The sequence below is a fragment of the Rana temporaria genome, chromosome 5 (assembly GCF_905171775.1).
Source record: "Rana temporaria chromosome 5, aRanTem1.1, whole genome shotgun sequence".
NCBI lineage: Eukaryota > Metazoa > Chordata > Amphibia > Anura > Ranidae > Rana > Rana temporaria.
In genome coordinates, this window is record NC_053493.1 from 113756678 (window position 1) to 113779062 (window position 22385).

General features: G+C 43.5%; 1 protein-coding gene across 6 annotated transcripts in view; it reads right to left on the reverse strand.

Annotated features, from left to right (window-relative positions):
• The window catches only part of SLC4A7 (solute carrier family 4 member 7), a 179589-nt gene that overhangs the window by 124338 nt on the left and 32866 nt on the right, over positions 1 to 22385 (reverse strand). The window contains exon 1 of one of the 6 annotated variants that reach the window (XM_040353024.1): positions 11361 to 11654. The exons of the other annotated variants lie outside the window; for them this stretch is intronic. Within the exon in view, the coding sequence (XP_040208958.1) occupies positions 11361 to 11396 (36 nt within the window). The 5' untranslated portion in view covers positions 11397 to 11654. Of the gene's footprint in view, positions 1 to 11360; positions 11655 to 22385 lie in introns of those variants that run through there. 6 annotated transcript variants of the gene reach the window in all.

Sequence of the window (22385 nt, forward strand, 5' to 3'; positions counted from 1 at the left end):
TTTTTTTTTCTTATTTTTTAATCAGCCCTGTTGGGGGGCTTTGGTGAGATATCAGGGGTCTTAACAGACCTCTGACATCTCCCCTCTGAGACAGGGAAAGGGACTAGGGACACAGATTCCCCAGTCCCTTTTTTCAGCAGCCTCAGCTGCGCTGAAAATGAATGGACAGAAGACTGCCGCTTCTCTTCATTCATAAACTGAAACATTGTAAACACAGTTTACGATGTTTCAGTTATGTGAATGGACAGAGTCAGTAATCACCGACTCTGTACATTCGGAACAGTAAGGAGCCAGATTTACCGGCTCCTACATCCGCTCTCCATCCTGACAGTTCCAGGGGGTGGAGGAGGAGTACGGAGGGAGAGAGAAACACCGAGGGGGGGACACGGAGGGAGAAGGAAACACCGAGGGAGAAGGAAACACCGAGGGGGGGACACGGAGGGAGAAGGAAACACCAAGGGGGGGACACGGAGGGAGAAGGAAACACCAAGGGGGGACACGGAGGGAGAAGGAAACACCAAGGGGGGACACGGAGGGAGAAGGAAACACCAAGGGGGGACACGGAGGGAGAAGGAAACACCAAGGGGGGACACGGAGGGAGAAGGAAACACCAAGGGGGGACACGGAGGGAGAAGGAAACACCAAGGGGGGACACGGAGGGAGAAGGAAACACCAAGGGGGGACACGGAGGGAGAGAGACTGCAGCAAAACGGAGGGGGGCTGGAGGAGGACACGGGACAGTCAGCAGTTATCGTGTGTGGGAGAGTTACAAGCACCGATCACCGTTGATTTTAAAGCAGCTGAAAGCCGCGGGGGGGGGGGGGGGGGGGGAGTGAAGAGAGAAGCGGAGAAATTACTTTTAAATCTATACAAATCGGTGATCACCGCTGACTGTACAAGTATCTGGGGAAGCATCGGCAGCATTTGCCCGAGTACAGGTACTCGGGCAAATGCTTGGCATCGGTCCTGATACCGATACTAGTATCGTATCAGGACAACCCTAGTATAAATAAAGTTGTATACGTGATAACCAGGCTCACACCTTACCACCCAAACATCAGGCCAAATTCAACTGTCTAACTGTGCATGTTTTTTTTTCACCGTCAGGGCAGTAAGGATGTGGAACACTCTTCCACAATCGGTGACAGCAGGAAATATGTATAGTTTTAAAAGACTCTTGGACGTGCATCTTAGTGAAAACAATATAGGGGGATATGGGAAATGATTTACACACACAGCTGTCTTTATTCAACCCTACCAACCATGTAACTAAGATTTTAGTAGTAGAATTTACTTTAAAGGACAACCACACTTTTGCTACAGCTGTCCTTTAAGTAACTTACCAACTAACACAAGATGAAGCATTTTAGGACATAAAACTGACAAAAGTTTAGCCGTACATAGGCACAACATTGTAGCATGCTATCCTACCAGAATTTATGACCACAGCACATTTCACACAAGCCTGTGAACTGGATACCGGTTCTCACGCTTCAGGATATTTTGTCCGGTAACCTAAAACTAGCTATACATCTGAAGCAAGTCTGGTCAGGTACACTAAATACTGCACAAAGCACACAAGTTTTTTTTTTTTATTATGTATATAAAATGTATTACGTGTTTCAATTTGGAAGAAGTACCGTTTAGTGACATTTGTCCAGGTCTGTTCATGTATACTGTTATTTATATTCTGCTGTTCAAGAAAACAGACAAAATACTAAAGTAAAAAACAAACAGTGCAAGGTCCAAGTATGCTGATGGAATACCCAGTCATGTGGGTCTACCCTACGGACAGTCCCTGAACAGGTGACTACATGATGAAACAATTCCCAGAAATACAAGGACTGGGAGATGTTTTTTAGGTTCTACAGAAATTAACCCCTAATGTTCATAAATTCAAAAAGAATGAATGAAAATTTATATATATATATATATATATATATATATATATATATATATATATATATATATATATATATACACATATACATATACATATACATATATATACATACATATACACACACACACATACACACTCCACAATTTTGAGGGGACTAGGGTAGAGGGATTTATATTATATATATATATATATATATATATATATATATATATATATATATATATATATAAATAACACAATTTTGAGGGGACTAGGGTAGAGGGATTATATATATATATATATATATATATATATATATATATATATATATATATATAATCCCTCTACCCTAGTCCCCTCAAAATTGTGTTATATATTATATATATATATATATATATATATATATATATATATATTAGTGTAAACCAAAATCTTTTTTGCGCTTTGTATAAAGTTAGGGGAGGGTTAAAATCCCTATCAATTTTTTTGCCAACTCCCATTGAGGAGATTTCCATTTACTTCTTGCAACACAGGCAACAAATAAAAAGGAAATTCCCTGCAGACAATAAGCGTATATTGATTGGTTTGCGCAAAAGTAATAGCGTTTACAAAATATGGGATAGCGTTATGGTATTTTTTTTTTTTTTTTTATTAGTAATGGCGGCGATCAGCGATTTTTTTATCATGACCGCAACATTATGGGGGACACATCGGACACTTTTGACACTATTTTGTGACCATTGTCATTTATACAGCGATCAGCGCTATAAAAAAACGCATGGAATACTGTGTAAATGACACTGGCAGGGAAGGGTTAACCACTAGGGGGCAAGGAAGGGGTCAAGTGTGTCCTAGGGAGTGATTCTAAAATGTGGGGGCCCGGGCTACAAGTGACACGGCAGTAATCACTGCTCCCGATGAAATGGAGCAGTAGATCACTGTCCTGTCACTAGGCAGAACAGGGAAATGCCTTGTTTACACAATTGTGGGACACCGGCGGACATAGAGCCCGTGGGTACTGCAGGCACAGTCACAGAGCACTCGTGCGCACGGTGGCAAATGCAAAGAAACGTACAGGCACATTGCTTTGCGCAGCCATGTCATTCTGCCGACGTAGATCGGCATTAGCCGGCCGGCAAGTGGTTAAACAGAACATTACCACCTCCATGCTTTACTGTAGGAATGGTGCCATTTCTGATTTGGATGGTGAGCTGTATTGGATTTCTGCAAGACATATTGTTTGGTGTTGAGGCCAAACATTTTTTTTTTTATGTTCCAATGTTTTTATTAGAAAAGATGGAATGATATTAACAGACAAGAAGCGTATCTAGTCATTGTACAATCATAATAGCAAATGAGATTTCAATATCAAGGGCCCTGACGTCTAAACTCCTAGTTGGAATATCATGAAAACATTGGTAAAAGAAAAACAAAAATAGAATACATAATCTAATAGAGCTCACATAGACTAGCAACAAACAATTCTTTCCCTCAACTTCGGGTCGATCGGTGACCGACAATGATCGCACAATGCGTATAAGGCAGGAAAGAGGACGGAGCCAGCAAACCCTGCATGGGCTGAATCCGGTTATGTTAATAACAATTTACAAAGGCAATAAGGACAGAGAAGTCCAAGAAAGAAAATAAGATATAAAGGAAAGAATTAGAAAGGAAAGAGAAAAAGAAGAGAAAAGTAAGAAGCGAAGGGGGAGGAGGGGGGGGGGGAGGAACCACGGATCGGCATTTCCAAGCTACAGAACTGAAAATTATAACTAAGTCCCACGCACACTGGTATCATTAGTGAGGTAACCAATCCAAGGATCCCACACCTGATGAAAAAAAAATTCATTTTATCTTGTGTTAGGGCCGACAACCTCTCATTTAACATCAGCCAGGATAATTTGCCCTTAAGCTGTTCGAATGGGAGAGCAGCTGACCTCCAGTTTCTGGCAATGGTGCTTTTGGCCGAAATAAAAATAAATATCAGTAGTCGCCTGCCAGATTTAGGGGCCTCGACCCCCCCACTTCCCAACAGCGCCTGCTTCGCCGACTTGGGCAGGTTTATCCGGGTGAGGGAGTAAATAAAGTTGTACACCCTAATCCAGAACCTCCTCACCTTGGGGCATGTCCACCAGATGTGATAAATAGTACCAAGCTGACCACATCCCCTAAAGCAGTACGGAGTAGCTCCTGGTACGAAAGTTGCCAGCCTAGCTGGCACCATGTACCAACGCAGCAAAACCTTATAGTTGGCTTCTATTATAGAAGTATTGATGAGGGATCGGGAAGCCATCTCTGCCATTTCACACCAGTCTTTTAGTTCAATGGTTTCCTGCAAATCGGTTTCCCACTGGACCATATAGCTCAACTTAGCCGCCACATACGACAATATAGAATATACAACAGATATGTGGCCTTTAATCTTGTCGTACTGTCTACATAATTGTTCCATGGGTGTAGAGGTAGATAAGTCGCCCTTACGGGCCAAAGTCCGTATGTAGTGGGTAAGCTGAGTGAACCTATAAAACCTTCTGTTGGAGGCATATGGTATTTGTCAATCATGACCCTCTCGGACAACATACCTTTATGATCGCACAAATCTGCTATCCGCATAAGACCTTTATTAGTCCACCAATTAAATGCTTGGGGGGTGAGACCCGGGGTGAAAGTTTTGTTCTGCAAAAAAGGCGCCAACAGGGTATGGGGTGACCTAAATTTGTGAGTTCTGGAAAGTCTATCCCAGATGTCTAAAGACAATGACAAAGTAGGGCACAGGATGGCCGGCCTCTCCTTAGTTGGGAGCCACATAAGGTGAGAAATTGGCGCCAAACAACATTTTAAGTCTCATCTGGCCATAACACATTTTTCCATGTGGCCTCAGAAACTTCAAGGTGTGTTTAAGGTGGTCAGTCAAGACTAAGGCCCCTTTCACACGGGGCGGATCAGTAATGACACAGAAGGGAGGATTCCGTCATCTACTTTGCTTGCGTGGCTGATCGAAAAAACAAAAAACACACACACACACACACACACACAGCTGATCTCCACTCCCAATTTGACCCTACTAACGATTAGAAAAGCGAATGAACGTCTTTAAAACTAAAAGCTTTGAAAAAAAAAAAAAAAAAAGTGTTAACTTCCTGTTTATTTCCTGGTGTTTGTGGAGAGTAGTGTGGTGGAATTCGCACATGTGAACCATCAATGCGATTCCAGAACAATTAACATTGATGTCTAAAATTTGCAACGCAACACTGTAAACTCGCACAAGACCCTTTTTTTTTTAAATCGCATTCGTAGAGGAATCGAAACACATGTATGTGAAGGACCATCATTGAAAACACTGACTTTATGGATGACATGACAAGTTGACGCATCACATTCGTTATGAACTCACATCAGTGTGAACCGGGCCTAAAGGACTACAGGCAGCTTTCAGTACAGAACATTTGATGATGATCACATGCACCTAGAATTTCATCTAACTAACACTCATTACAACTGTCTGCATTGAGACGTCAGAACACACCCGCACTGTCTCAGACGTGTCCTTCCCCAACCATGTAATCATAACACACATGTACATGAGCAACAGGGGCAGAACTGGGTCAAACCAAACAGGAAATTTTAGGGCGAACAGCTGGTAAGAGTTTACTGGAATTCATATAGAAAAACGGATGACAAATTCATAGTTATGATGCAAACACACTAATGAAATGTGGAAATAGATTTAAGTTTAACCTGCAGTTTATTAAAGTGATATTTCCTTTAACACGAACACAGATATACAGTAAATTTGCTTAAAGGGGTTGTAAAGGAAAAAAAAAAAAAAAAAAATATGTTTCCCCCAAATAGCTTCCTTTACCTTAGTGCAGTCCTCCTTCACTTACCTCATTCTTCCATTTTGCTTTTAAATGTCCTTATTTCTTCTGAGAAATCCTCACTTCCTGTTCTTCTGTCTGTAACTACACACCGTAATGCAAGGCTTTTTTTCCCTGGTGTGGAGTGTCGTGCTCGCCCCCTCCCTTGGACTACAAAAAGTGTAGCTGCTGACTTTTAATAAACAGACACTTACCTGCTCCATGGTCCAGCGATGCGGCCGCCTGGAGCGTTGCTCCCCCCCACCCTTTCTGCCGGCACCACCATTCACACTGTGGGCACCTGGTCGTGACAGCTTTCGGCTTCACGGCCAGGCACGCACTAGGAGAGGACAGGTGATCTCCTGGGACCGTCACGTGTCCCAGGAGATCGCCTAGAGGAGTCGCCTAGGTGGCCGGTACGTGGAAGTAGGAAGTGGGACAGGAAGTCCCACTCTTAACGAAGCCCCCATTTCTCCCCAACCCCCCCCCCCCCAAAAAAAAATGACATCCCAAACGTGGCATGTAAAGGGGGAGGAGTGCTTAAAGCAGAAGTTCCACTTTTGAGTGGAACTCCGCTTTAAAGTAGAACTTTAGACACATTTGTCTTCGTCATTTTGGATAGAGCACGGAAGGGTTATAACTAGGGGTGCAACGGATTAAAAAACTCACGGATCAGATCGATCCTCGGATCAGGAGTCACGGATCGGATCATTTTCGGATCAGCAAAAAAAATAAAATAAAAAGAATGATTTATGAAAAAAAGTCGGATTCAAGTCTGGGCTCTAGCTGGGCCAATGGCTCTATATTATAATGTCCACTATTGCCCCCCCACTCGTCATCACCATCACTGTTCCAGTCCAACATTGCCCCCACACTAGTAAACACTGTAATAATAGCCAGTTTAACATTGCCCCCACTAGTAATCACTGTAATATAATAGCCAGTCCAACATCCAACTCACTGTAATGTCCACCATTGTCCCCCACTCGCCATAACCATCACTGTTCCAGTCCAACATTGCCCCCACACTAGTAAACACTGCAGTAACACTGAAATAATAGCCATTTTCCCACTGTAATATAGCCAACATTCAACTCACTGACTGTACTCAGTCTCACTGTACTCGGTTGCAGACAGTATGCGGCGCGCTCTTGCAGAATAGAAGATCCACGAGCAGAGGGAGGGGTGATGACGTCAGCGCACACCGCCGCCGGGTGTACCAAGATGGCCGACCGCTCCAGAGCTAGGCCGAAGCCGCGGCGGCGGTGCGTTCCGCGGATCGTATTCTGTTCCGAACCGAACAGGTCGACCCGTTCGGATCACGGATCGGGCGCAATCCGTTGCACCCCTAGTTATAACCCCGTCTGTTTTTTGTTTGTTTTTTCGCCATCCATGACCCATTGTGGAGATTTGCCTTCACTCCCTGTCCCATAGCCAAACAGGAAGTGAGAGGAAATACCTTAAAATAAAAAAAATGGGAATTTCTTGGGGACCCCTAGAACTAGTGTCATTGGAAGGTTTCCCCTCTATTACCTTTCTGGAGAGAAAACCCAAATTTGTGGTTCTCTTTTACTTTCAATGATAAATGGTAATCAGGACTAGAGGGGGAATCTCCTTAACAGGGGGGGGGGGGGGGGGATGGACAGCAATTAAACTGACAAGTGTTCTAATTCCTTTCCACTCTATGTTATATATATATATATATAAAAAAATAAAGTTCTACTTTATTGGGACCCTGCAAGGAAAAAGGAGTCCCCTGCAAAAAACGGATATTAGAGCCAGCACTCAAAGGGCTAGCTTATTTGGAAGGAAACAAATACCGTATATACTCGAGTAGAAGAAGTCGACCTGAATATAAGCCGAGGCACCTAATTTTAAACAAAAAAAAAAAAAAAAAGAAAAAAAAAAAAAAAAAAAAAAAATCGGTGCTCCCCGGCCATAGGCCCCCCAGACAAAAGACTTTGCACACTTGTAGAGGAAGAGTGGGGCTACATGTGTGCCAAGATTGGGGTCCAGGGGACCTACGGCTGGCCGGTACCAGGTCCCCAAAGTTGGGAGATCAGGCGCAAAAAGGTGACTCGAGGGGGGAATTTTTGCACAAAATAAAAATGTGCTGGTATCCACACAGTTGCTACACAGTACTAAGCCCGTAACTGGGCACTCTGCTTCCCCTTGTCCCCTTACCCCTATCCCACCCTCCTCTTCCCTTTCCCCCCCCTATCTCCTCTCTATCTATCCTTGTTTTCGTTTATGTTATTCTTGTAACCTACACAGGTGACTGTTTAGGCTCTACCGATTCCATAGCACTGGAGGGGAATATCTTCACATAGCTATGATAACACTATTGTTTCCTTCCCCTTTCCCACCTGGTCAGCCTACATCCTGGTTGGGTCCTGGGGGTTGCGGGGGGACCGCGCCTTTGGCATAGCATGATCCTTATCGGGGTGACGGGGGTAGGGGGACCCTTGTTACTCCTGAGGACCATGCCCGGAGTTCGTTGTTGCAACACCTTACATCAGTGGGACCTTCAGAAAATCCTTGTGTTATGTTTTTTATGCTTGTACCAGTTCTTGAGGGTATCACAACCTTTTAAAGTGGTTGTAAACCCACTTTTTTCACTTTTACCTACAGGTAAGCCTATAATAAGGCTTACCTGTAGGTATAAAGAATATCTCCTAAACCTGTACGGTTTAGGAGATATTCCCCTCGCAATGCGCCGCGGCGCATGCGCAGGGGGGAATCCACGGCGAAAGGACCGGCAGCCGCCGGACCTTGCCGAATTTAAATCTCCCGCGCGCGGGAGTGACGTCATCGCCGCTCCAGCCAATCACAGCTCTGGAGCGGCGATACCCGGAAGACACGCCAGAGCAAGAGGCCATCTCGCTCGGCGTGAACCAGGTAAGTGTTCTTCACCTCGTTCCGAGGTAAGTATTTCATAATCAGCCAGTATGCGGTGCATACTAGCCGTTTATGCCTTTTGCCTTGCAGGTTTGAAAAAAAAAAAAAAAAAGTTTATGCGGTTTACAACCGCTTTAAGATTCTATGGTTACTTTTTCATGGCTGCATCGTTCCTTGTCTCCGTGCGCCCCCACCGCGCGATCGCGGAGGGCCCGCGACGGCGGGTAATTGAGGCCTCAATTACAGGCGGGCGTAAGGTCACAATATATTGTCGCAATTGCGAGCCCTGTGTTATTAACACACACACACACACACACACCCCTTTACAATCCCTTTAAGGCAGAACCAATGACTCATTTTTAAAAAGCAGGCTTTTTTTGCAGAAAAAACATGCCAGGTCTTTTCTGCAGTAAAATAAACCCACCTGTTTGTGCCAGCACAGCTCAGATTACATTCTGGCACAGATCCTGTGTACCAGAAGACTGAACTCCTTTACATGTGCAGAGGAGTGACCTCATCCCACACTGAGCAAAGTAAAGGGCGGCAGCTCAGCATGCTCAAATCTCGGCGCCTAATGATGATGTCAGATCATTGAAAAAAAAAATATAGTACTTTAAGCTCAGTGTTAAATGAAAGTATGGCTAGCGTAAAGCGGTAGTAAACCTCACCAAAAAATTATAAAAACAATTGGGCCCTGAGCAGTTACTGATTGTACCTGATTGTAAAGTCTAATGTTTTCCTATAAAAATAACAAACATGTTTTTCTTACGGTACCTGCTCTGTGCAGCGAATTTGCACAGAGCAGTCCAGATCCTCCTCTTCTCAGGTCCCTTTTCTGTGCTCCTGGCCCCCTCCCTCCTGTTCAGCGCCCCCACAGCAAGATGCTGGCTATGGGGACCCCAGAGCCAAGTCATAGCTCTATGTGTCCATTCAGACAAGGAGTCCCAACACGGTCCTGTCCCTTCTCCCCTGTTTGGATAACTGACTTGGATTGACAGAAGCAGCAGCCAATGTCACCACTGCTGTGTCTCAGCCAATCAAGAGGGAGAATCGGACAGCTGAGACACTCGTGGCCATCACTGGACATGGAGGTACCTCAGGTAAGTGTTAGGGGGTTCTTGGAATGGCTGCTACACACAGAAGGCTTTTTATCTTAAATGGATAGAATGCATTCAGATAAAACAACCTTCCGCCTTTACAACCACTTTAAGTCATAATGTGCTAGTATGCATTGCTTACTAGCGCATTATTACAGACTTGCCTGAAAACAAAGCCCTCCAGCGGCACGCTGTCATCGCTTCCATCTTCACCCGGTCCTCCTTTTGGGTTTGCGGATTAAGGCTCACCTGTAGGTGCAAGAAATATCTCTTTAACCTACCACGGTTAAGGTGATATTTGCAGAAAATACTGCATTGATGTCTAGGGCGCATTTGTAGGAAAAAAATAAATACGCCTTTATTCCTCTTTCATTGCCCATTTTTATTGCCCCCTGGCTGCCCGTGTGAACAAGCCCTAAGGCCGGCCATAGAGAGTTGTCGAAAAGCAAAAGGTTTTTAATTTTTTTTTTATACAAAATAATAATAATAATAATAATAATAATAATAATAATAATAATAATAAAAATATCCAGATCAGGCACTTGTGAGGTACAAAACTCGCGTGTCGTAGCTGGCAGACGAATGAAGCAAAACAAAAAACACGACCCGGCGATTGGCAAGAATTCTTGTTCGGTTTTTGACTCTATGGCCTGCTTTGTTGTAAATAAAATAAAAAGTTAGATCAAGCAGCAAAATACAAACGTCACAGTCACTCGTACAAAACAGGCAGGGAATATTTTAGAATGGGGCATATGTGAACACCAAGGAGTTCCTTGAACTTCCATTTATTTATCTTTCTGACGCACGTACCAGACTTCCCCCAGACACAAGCACAGCACTACTGCCAGACAACCACCTGCAAAATATTCCATCAGCAAAATCGTAATTCATGCGACAGTTAAAAAAAGAAAAAGAAAAAGCCGGCACCAATAAAAACATGCTATCGTGGTATCAAATTAAACATTTGCATGAAGAAAACATCAAATGGGGAAGTCGCCAGCATCTCGCACTTGGTAAAAACAAACAGACGTTTAGCTGTAAACTGATTACCTTGAAGCACAGAATCAGCTTAGCTTAAACCTAAAGCGGATCAGGGGCATTTTCTTGCACTTTTTATTTGCCTGTGTCAGTTTGAAAAGAATGCTGAAGAACATCCCGAGACGCTACCGGCAAAATCGGTCTGTTGTTTTTGAATGGGAATCAATTCATTACAACTGTTCTTTTTAGCAAAGGCAGCCAATCAGAGCCGCTGAATATAATGACAGTTATCGTAAAGAACACTTCTAGCTGCGGGATTTAAGCCTCAAGGCAGAGCTGGATAGCAAACTTGTTTAACTAGTCTTACAGCACATAAAAATACGTCACAAATACCCTTTGTCTGTCAAACCAAAAAAAAATAAAAAAATTATAAAAAAATAAATAAAAACCCACACAAAATTTTTCCAAGTAAAAGAAAATAAGCAATATTTTTAAAAGGAAAAAGTACCATGTATGATAATACTCTACAAAGCAACATAGGAGTGACTGCAATCAGAAGCAGAGGATGCCATCTTTGGGCAAGCATGCCCTGCAATCACAATTTCTTAGCTTTTAGAAAGGGAAAAAAAAAAAAGCACCAAGCCTTACGGAGATCATATCCTTACGAGGGCGGCTTCGATCCATGCTGGTTTCCTAAGTGTGGAGCATGTCCTTGGCTTGAAGCTGTGTAATGCAATCCAGCCCGGGTAGGACTGTGAAGCAGAGTACGTGACTGCTTTATGATGGTGCTGTTACACTTGGAATCTTCATCCAATGAAAGCAGAGGGCAGGCACACATTCTGCATCACACACGCTACTGAAGATTCAAGGGATATGGCCAGCTTTCAGCCATTGAGAATTCCAAAATAGGAGCCAGGAAAGACAAGATAATCTTTTAAATGGCAAAAATGAAACTCCCAGAACTGAAAATGTAATGTTACAAAAAAAAAAAAACCTTTCCTATACTTTAAAGGGAATCTATAGTCTGAGTCATTTGTTAAAGTGTGTAAACATGACCCATTGTTAAAAAAAGGAACAAAAAGTTAGACTTATGCCTCGTACACACGGTCGGACTTTTGACAGTGCAAACGTCCGCTATGGCCCCGTCTGACAAAAAGAGAACAGGTTCTCTAAGGTCTGTCGGACTTCTGACAAAAAAAAAGTCCGATGGAGGCTACACACGGCCGGACGTTCCGCGAAAAGCCTGTCGGACTTACCCCCCCCCCCCCCCCAAAGTCCGGCAGTGTGTACGAGGCATTAGGGTTTGTTAACGCAATGTTCATTGAGCAGCATAGATCAATGCAGGGCACAGAGGGGGGAGATTTACCAAAACTGGTGCCCTCAGAATCTGGTGCAGCTCTGCATAGTAATCAATCTGCTTCTAAATTCAGCTTGCTCAATTAAACTTTGACAATAATGCCGCGTATACACGATCATTTTTCAGCATGAAAAACGTAGTTTTTCAAAAACGCAATTTAAAATGATCGTGTGTGGGCTTCACATCATTTTTCAGGTTCTGAAAAACGACAAAAAAAAAAAAAATATTCGAACATGCTGCATTTTTTAACGTCGTTTTAAACAATGTCGTTTTTTTTTTTTTTTTACAACCCGAAAAACACGATCATGTGTGGGCTAAAACATTGAAAAAACCTGCGCATGCTCAGAAGCAAGTTATAAGACGGGAGCGCTCGTTCTGGTAAAACTACCGTTCATAATGGAGTAAAAGCACATTCATCACGCTGTAACAGACAAAAAAAGCGCGAATAGTCTTTTACCAACATGGAATTGGCTAAAAGCAGCCCAAAAGCGAATGGAACTTCCCCTTTAAAGTGCCGTCGTACGTCACCGCGTTGTGCTAGATCATTTTTTAAAAACGATTGTGTGTAGGCAACGTCGTTTTAATGATAAAGTTTGGAAAACTTTGTTTTTTTAGACATGCTGAAAAATGATCGTGTGTACGCATCAGGCTCCATTCACACTTGTCATGCGACTTTGGACATCAAAGTTGCATAATAAGTCGTTCCATGTTTTCCAAGGATAACCATTTACATATGTGGCCGAGTCACCCGACGAGTCGCCCCTGTGTGAACCGGCTCTGAGTGGATACATTTATTATCACTAGTGCAGCATTATTTGTTTGGAGTTTATTTGCACATTTATAGTGGGAGTGTGATACTTGCATATATGACTCAGGGTTTGCTCGCAAGTCATACACACACACACACACACACACACACACACACACACACACACACACACTATAGATCACTCACATATAGTAGAGGAAGAATCCGCATGTCATCCATGGAGGACTCATCAAATGGTAAAGATCGGCAGGCAAGTGGCGGGTTCCCTATAGTTTAACAAAAGGGACAGAGCCCTGAAACACGTAACTGCTCCCGCTTACGGAGTGCCGTCATCATTGAATTAAGCAGAGAACGGCCGAGCAAGCTGAGGACATACTAGCCCATTGTGCTGTTACTTTGCTGGGGGAATAAAGAGAAAGTAAGACCCATCAGGGATTTATTCCCCTTTAATCCTTCATGGCACAGATTCAACAAAGGTGTTGGAAACATTCCTCAGAGATGTGGGTCCATACTGACATGATAGCATCACGCAGTTGCTGCAGATTTGTCGGCTGCGCATCCTTGATGCAAATCTCCCTTTCCCCACACATCCCAAAGGCGCTCTGTTGGATTGAGGTCTGGTGACTGGAGGTCATTGGAGTACAGTGAACTCATTGTCATGTTCAAGAAACCAGTTTGAGATGACTTGAGCTTTGTGACATGGTGCATTATCCTGCTGGAAGGAGCCATCAGAAGATGGGTACCCTGTAGTCATAAGGGGATGGACATGGTCAGCAACAATACTCAGGTAGGCCGTGCCATTTAAACAATGCTCAGTTGGTACTGAAAAGGAGCCCAAACAGTGTCATAGGATACATTAAGGTGAAACATCATGAGGGTCAACTCCTTTAATTAATGTTTTGGGTTTTAAAACACATCATTATAGCCATGTCTTGGCACAGTTACTTACATCTACAGCCAAGACTCTTTGGGCCAGATCCACATAGCTAGTACGCCGGTGTATCTACTGATACGCCGGCTTACTTCCAAATTACCCGCGTCGTATCTTTAGTTTGAATCCTCAAACCAAGATACGACAGGTTCTGGGTTAGATCCGACAGGCGTACGACTTCGTACGCCTTCGGATCGTAGGTGCAATACTTCGGCGCCCGCTGGGTGGAGTTTGCGTCGTTTTCCGCGTCGGGTATGCGAATTAGCTTTTTCCGTCGATCCACGAAGGTACGCGCGGCCGTCGCATTCTTACGTCGTCGCTAGTCGGCTTTTTCCGGCGTATAGTTAAAGCTAGTATTATCCGGCGTATAGACAGACTTGCCATGTTAAAATGGCCGTCGTTCCCGCGTCGAAATTTGATATTTTTTTTTTGCGCAAGATGTCCGTGAATAGGGATGGACGTAACTCACGTCTAAGTTCAAAAAATGACGTTGTTGCGACGTCATTTCGCGCAAAGCACGGCGGGAAATTATGAAACGGAGCGAATGCGCAGTTTAATCGGCGCGGGGACGTGCTTCATTTAAATGAATCACGACCCCTAATCGCCGATATGATTTCCGCCTCCAGAAATACAGTACGCCTCCGTAACTTACGGCGCAAAATCTTCCTGGATTCGACTTAAAGCCAGGTAAGATACGGCGGCGTAGTGCATCTCTGATACGCTGCGCCTGTCCATTTGTATGTGGATCTGGCCCTTAGTTTCAAAAAGAGTGGAGAAAGACAAGAACCTGGTCTTCCTGCTGTCTGGGACTCCGGATTTCACCCTACTTACTTGTCCGACAGGAGGAAGATTGGCAATGGCAGACTGAAGTGAAAAATGTTTTTACGTTAAATAGGGGAAAGCTGGAAGTCAGCTTTTCATTGTTGCCCATTTCCCAGTTGCAGATTTTCACTCATTTCTTTTCTGGTAACCATTGTCCCCAGCATTGAAAATAGCAGTAAAGCCCAACATGGGTTTCTAACAAATAAAGTTTCGGCTATAGATACACTTAAAAAACGTGAGGAAATGGAAGTTACTACTACTACTTCTAGAATTTTTCCAATCTGCCTATACCGTGTTTCCCAAAAAATGAGACCTACCCCAGAAATAAGCCCTACTGTGATTTTCAGGGAGGGCTGCAATATAAGCCCTACCTCGAAAATAAGCCCTAGCTGGGAAGGGTTGTGTGGTTTAGACTGTGTATGTTTCTGTGGTAAATACCTTCATTGTGGCGCCGCTCAGCTGATCCCCGCTGCTCTCCTCTTCTGCCAGCAGGGGATCTCGGGCCCCCCTCCCTCTACAGTGCTCGGAGCGTGGAAGACCGATCAGGCGGGTCACGGAAACGCCAAGGAAGGTATCTGCACACTTGACATTGTATAGGGCTGTAATGCAGTGTATTTTATGAGTTTACAGGCACTTTTAACTCCGTTCCACTGGGGATTTTTAACAGGCAGGGAGGGAAATGGGGAGAGAAGACAGGACATGAAAAGCCCTACCCTGAAAATAAGCCCTACTGGGTCTTTTGTTGAAACAATTTATAGAAGACTAGGGCTTTTTTTCGAGGAAACACGGTAGAAGAATAAAATCTGTATGATTGCCATGGAAAAAATGTTTATTTTTTTTCTAAAATTCATAGTCGCCGTCCATCTGGAAAAACTATAGAATGGTATTATGGGGAACAGATATGCAAGACTGTTGTCCCCGGTCAGATGGTGAGCACCGGTGCCTGAATTGTTGCTTTAGGCGACAGCTCTCAGTTATCTCGGTTACTGTAAATATGTTCAATCCCATTCTACAACTAATCTTATGTTATGCTATAATTACAGCTGTCTGATCTCTTTTCATCATTTCACAGCTGCTTGAGGGAGTCATCATCTGGGTTTATACACTGTAAATACTCAGTAGTGTTAAAGAGCATATGGAAAGAAAAATGTAGGTGTTGCCCATGGAAATTAGTTTGCCGTTTTGTTCATGAAAGGGGGTATGCACAAAAAAAAAAAAAGTTTTCTAAACCAGATTTAAGGAATATATATATATATATATATATATATATATATATATATATATATATATATATATATATACACAGGAACTTAGGTAAATCTGTGGGTGTTGTCACAGACGCGAGATACATTTCTGCCTTGTTTAGACAATATACCAATTAGAAAGATTTAAGGGCGTTGGAAAACTTCAGCATGAGGCAATTAAGGCCTCTATAAGTAATCCAGAGGATTACTACTGATTGCTGCATCCTGAGGCTTTTTGAGTCAAGGAGAGCAGTGAACAGAGATACTTCTGAAGAGGTGAGGTGCTGTTGATTTTTCTATGTGATAAAAATCAAAAAGACAATTTGTTTTTCTGCTGTATGACCAGCAGTGTCTGCTCAGCAGTAGGCTGTGCCAGACTCCATAGATAGGTTCCTGTGTGGTGAAGGTAGATGCCCCAAGTGGCCAGGGTTTATTTTATGTTTGATTTTGTTTATGCTGTTTGGATGCTTGCACTTGTTTCCAGCAAGATGGAAGAATAAACCAAAATCTTTGTTTTCAACCGTCTTCGGCTGTTTCTCTGTATCGTTCAGTGTGTAGTGAACCCATCCAGGGGGTCACACACCCCCGCTACCGAGCAAACCCCCTTACTATATATAAAAAAAATAAAGTATTAATAAATAATATAAAAAAAAAAAATCTATTTTTATAATTTAGATAAACACACGAATCGATTTATTTTTTTCTGCAATTTCTCTTTGGAGCTTCTTTTCAAATGTCCCCTTTCCATGCTGCTATATTCCCATTGTGCCTTTTGGCAGCAAAAGGGGGCACAGAGAGAATGGGAGTTTAGCAGCACGATTTAGGGACAATTTAAAAAAGAAAGCTCCAAGGAGGAAATAAAAAATAAATAAAAATGCATGCAAGTTACAGTGCCTTGAAAAAGTATGCATACCCCCTTGAAATTTTCAACATTTTGTCATGTTACAAAAAAAAAACAAAAAAACACACATAAAATGTATTTTATTCTTCCACATGTTTGCTGTGTCCCCCACATGGCTTCTCATAAACTGCAAACAGGGCTTCTTTTTGGCTATGTTGCCACAAAAAAAGAAAAAAAGGCAGATTTGTGGAGTGCATGACTAATAGTTGTCCTGTGGACAGATTCACCCACCTGAGCTGTGGATCTCTGCAGCTCCTCCAGAGTTACCATGGGCCTCCTGGCTGCTTCTCTGATTAATGCTCTCCTTGCCCAGCCTGTCAGTTTAGGTGGACGGCCATTTCTTGGTAGGTTTCTAGTTGTGCCATATGCTTTCCATTTTCGGATGATGGATTGAACAGTGAGATGTTCAAAGCTTGGGATTTTATATCTCCTAATACTGCTTTAAACTTCTCCACAGCTTTATCCCTGACCTATCTGGTGTGTTCCTTGGTCTTCATCTGTTCACCAAGGTTCTCCAACAAACCTATGAGGGCTTCACTAAACAGCTGTATTTTATACTACGAATAAATTACACAGGTGAACGCCATTTACCAATTAGGTGACTTCTGAAGGCAATTGGTTCTACTAAATTTTAGTTAGGGGCTGGGTGGATTTGATTTAAATCAAGTCGATTTAAATTATAATTTAAAGAGCAACTGTCATCTGTCCTGCAGTCGCTCCTCGACAGTTCCATTCACTTTAATGGGATGGCTGGTGATGCGGCAGTGACACAAGGCGAGGGATGTGGCGGCAGCATGTGAGTGGATGCCCGCCAACAGGCGCTGCCACGATGGATTTGAAATGACAGGTGCTCTTTACATGCAAGGACTTATTTTTCATTGGTAGTTAGAATCTTTAATATTTGCAAACAAATTTAGGGTTTCCCCATTTAGAATAATAAGCCGTCAGGTTAGTAAAACAGCGATATCAGAAGCGATTCAATCATACAGTTTGTAGTGTACATAGATTAGCAAAACAATGGGATAAAGGAATATTCCTTCTCATGGTTACTGTGAAATTGTGTGACTTCATCAATGCAGGCATGTTATCTCAGCTTGCATTCATTGAATGAGTTAAAATAGTTTTTTAATACACTTTATGGGCCAGATTCAGAGAGAACTTACGCTGACGTATCTGTTGATACGCCGCGTAAGTTCTAGGATGCGCCGTATTCTTGAAACCAGATACGCCTGAATTCTGGCTCCATCCGACCGACGTAAGTCTCCTACGCTGTCGTAACTTGGGTGCATATTTACGCTGGCCGCTAGGGGCGCTTCCATTGATTTACGCGTCTAATATGTTAATGACCTAGACACGCCGATTCACGAACGTACTTGTGCCCGTCGCAGTAAGCTACGCCGTGTACGCCCGGCGTAAGTTTACCCCTCATAAAGCAGGGGTATGTCATGTTAAGGTATGGGCGCGGGAACAGCGTTGTATTTTACGTTGTTTACGCAAGTCGTACGTGAATGGGGCTGGGCGTAGGTGCATGCGCCGTTCGATCGGCCATTCATTTACATGGGGTCACGGTTAATTTCAATACATCACGCCCACTACCCGTCTACTTTAAATTAGGCGGGCTTACGCCAGCCCATTTACGTTACACTGGCGCAAATATGGGAGCGAGTGCTTTGTGAATACTCAGCTTGCCTCTCAATGTTACGTTGGCGTAGCGCATATGAGATGCGCTACGCCGGCACAAAGATACGCCAATGTACCTGAATCTGGCCCATCCTGTTCAAAGATGCACCTAGTCCCAATCTTTGGTCAGTGAGACTGCCCATCATTATAGTGAGCAATACATAAGAAAAATGACCGTCTCCAGCTAGCCAGGAGGTTTGCTTTCAGTGGTAATGTTTGCACTAGTGATTGGCAGCATCCTCACTATATAGTGTTCTTCGCAGACCTATGCAATACTCACGTAAACGGCAAGGTGTACTAAAATACACCGCTATCTAGTGTTCAGCTTTAAAGGTAATCGTTGTACAACCTTTAATGCTTCACTGTCCCTAAAATGGTATTGCATGCTCACACGCACAGTAATCAGCTGTCGCTACCTAAACGTTTCAGAAGTCAATAGTGACATGTTGGAAGATACAAGCCGTATGAAGGCAGCAGGTGCATAGTATGACCCAAGAGCTGCAAAGGACACATATACTTTTCTATGGTGCTGCATATAGATTTCGGCTGGGTGGGGTGGGAGGGCTTTGACAGGGGTACTGAGGCCATTCCCTATAAATCCATGCCCAAGGGTATAATAACCTTCATAAAAATGTGTCGCTTATAAATGGAATACGGTAGAGAAAAAAAAAAAAAAGCATAAAATGATAGTTGCAAATTTATGGAATCATATCTGAAGGACTGCTGGGGATACTGAAAAAACGACTGTAGTAGTCAATGCTACTACAGAGATACACAGTCTTCCACATTCTGCTCAGATCCTGTGCAAGCAGCTTCCCTTCTGCACACCAAAACAGGGAGGGGGGGGCCCCCCAAACATACACACACCCTGTGTGTATGTTGGGCCGACCGACTCCCAATCAGCTATCTCAGCCAATGGCCGGGAGCGCTAATCATAGTGTTCTGGGGGGTTGTGCACTGACCCCCTCTCAGAACACAACAGCGCAGCTCGCAGGACTAACCTTGCCTAGTTAGTACAGGGTCTCCAAACAGAGCAGTCAGTTTTTTTCGTGCAATCCAACAAAAACTTGTGCCGCGTACACACGGGTCGGAAATGTGTCCAATGTGAGTTTTTGGTCCGAAATTCCGACCATGTGTATGCTCCATCGGACTTTTGCTGTCGGGATTTCCGCCAACAAAAGATTGAGAGCAGGTTCTCAAATTTTCAGACGGGAATTCCGTTCGTCTGTAGCAATTCAACGCACAAAATTCTGACGCATGCTCGGAAGCATTGCACTTAATTTTCTCGGCTCATCGTAGTGTTGTACGTCACCGCGTTCTTGACAGTTCAGAGAACTTGTGTGACCGGTGTGTATGCAAGCCAAGCTTGAGTGGAATTCCGTCGGAAAAAACATCCAAGGTTTGATACCATGACCTGGAAGCTCATTGGTTTCTATGCAGAAGTGAGCCCGATTTTACACTCTCAAGCTATAGTAAATAAATCCCATTGTGTACTTAAAAGTGGGGTAAGCCTGTAAGTAACAGACTGGCTGACTAGGTAAAATATACACACACACACACACACACACACACACAGTATTTATCGGCGTATACCGCGCACTTTTTTGCCCTGAAAATCAGGGCAAAATCGTGGGTGCGCGGTATACGCCGATACCCGCGCCAAGTTTTGAATACTGCACCGACATATACCGAGCGCAGTACACTCGGGTATAATCGGGCAGTCTCGGCTCCTTCCGCACTCACGTCCTGGACGTACAGGACATCAGCGCGAAAGTTGCCGAGCATTGCCGACAATACACGAGTGTACTGCGCTCTGTATATGTCGGCGCAGTATTCAAACTCGGCGCGGGAAACGACCGGGAGGACGCCGGACCCGACGAAGAGGACAGCCGAAGCCGCAGAAGGACGCCGGACCCGACAAAACCGCCACGCAAGACACCAAAACTGTAAAAAAAAATTCTTCCACAGGTTTGAGGGCAACTTTAGGGGTGCGTGGCATACGCGGGAGCGCGTTATACCGCAATAAATATGATTATATATATATATATATATATATATATATATATATATAGAATGTTTGGTGGTTACAGTACTTCTAAGAACTGGTAAGGTGCAACAGAATACATCTTTGTTTTTGGGTTCAATATTGCTTTAAAAAAAAAAAAAAAAAAAAAAAAGGAGGTTGTAAAGTCAGATGGTTTTTTATCTTAACACATGAAGATAAGCCTTAAGACAGTGTGCAGCAGCCCACCCCACACACACTTACCTGAGGTCCCTTTCTATCCAGCAATGTCCATGAGTGTCTCAGCTGTTCCAGATTCTCCCTCCTGATTGGCTGAGACACAGCACCGGAGCCATTGGCTAGCTGACTTTAACAGTAGCCAATCAGGAGATGGGGTGGGGCTCCAAGTCTGAATGGACACAGGGAGCTGTGACTCGGCTCGATGCCCCCATAGCAAGCCGCTTGCTGTAGGGGGCACTGAACAGGAGGGAGAGGCCAGGAGCACTAAAGAGGGACCCAAGAAGAGGAGGAACTGAGTTGCTCTGTGCAAATCCACTTCAAAAGAGCAGGTAACTATAATAGTGTTATATTTATAGGACAAAAACAAGACTTTACAATCACTTAAGTGAAAGCACCAACATGTGTTTTGTTCCGTTCTTGGGTTGCATTTTTAACTTCCTCTAACAAAATGTAAATTTCCTGTAACACAAACCAATGTTCAGTAAGTGGAAAGAATGACACCGCTTTACATGTTTTATACCCACACTCTACCTGAATATTATATTACACATTTTTTACCATTATACAAAATGCCTCCAAAGTTCATAGCAGTATACAGTTTTTAACAGGTGGGTCATAAGGGGGCCTATGCTTGATTAGAATTGCAGATATTTTACTTATACTTTTCATATTTCAAGGTAGGGCAGGGAATGAAAAAATAAAAGATAAAAGATCTACTCTAGGGCTGTGTTTACACTTAATATTTGTAGTATTATCATTATTAAATTATTATCATCATCATTAATATTATACATTTATGCGATAAACGTATGCGATGCCAGGCATCTCATATGATTCGCACCGCATTTCTGTGCACATCACACGAGTTGTCTGTGCGATGCAAATTCAGCCATTAAATTTGTATGACTGAAAATCGCATTTGCACCAAAATGATTCAGAGCCCCTTTTTTTGAGCCGCCCTGGAATCGGATCACATGGAGTGTTCAGACCCATGCAATCCGATTCCACAGTTCACGCTGCATTCTGCAAACCGATTTGGTGGCCTCATTAATTTTATATGGACACTCGTAGCGGTTCGCAGAGGTCCGTGTGAACAGCCTGAAAGTCTGATGCGATGTGAAAACCTGCACAGGAATCGCGTGATTCCGGCATCGCACCAGTGTGAACCAAGCCTAAAAAAAAAAAAAAAAAAACATGCTAAAATATTGCTGTACAATGTTGATCTGAAGTGGATTCTGAGGGGTCTATATTTATTTTTTAATATTTAAAGCGGTAGTAAACCGCTGCAGAATTAAGAAAAAACCTGCAAGACAAGAAAATGGCATAGTGTGCTAGAATGTATCGCATACTAGCACATTATGAAATGCTTACCTTAGAACAAAGCCCTTCCAGTGGCACGCTGAGAGGTTCGACATCTTCCCCCGATCTTGCTTACGGGCTCTGGTGTGGTGAGTGGCTGAAGCCGCAATGACGTCACTCCGCAGTGACATTTACTACTGCTTCAAAAAGGATCACTAAAGAATTTTTTTTTATTTTTTTTAAATAACAAACATGTCATACTTACCTCCACTGTGCAACTCGTTTTGCACAGTGGCCCCGAACCAGGTCTTCTGGGGTCCCTCCGCGGCTGTCTCGGCTCCTCCCAAAAGGACTCAACACCTTCATGCCAGCGAGCTTGCATCGTGCTCCCGCGATACAGTGCGCGGCTATGGCCACCGACTGTATCA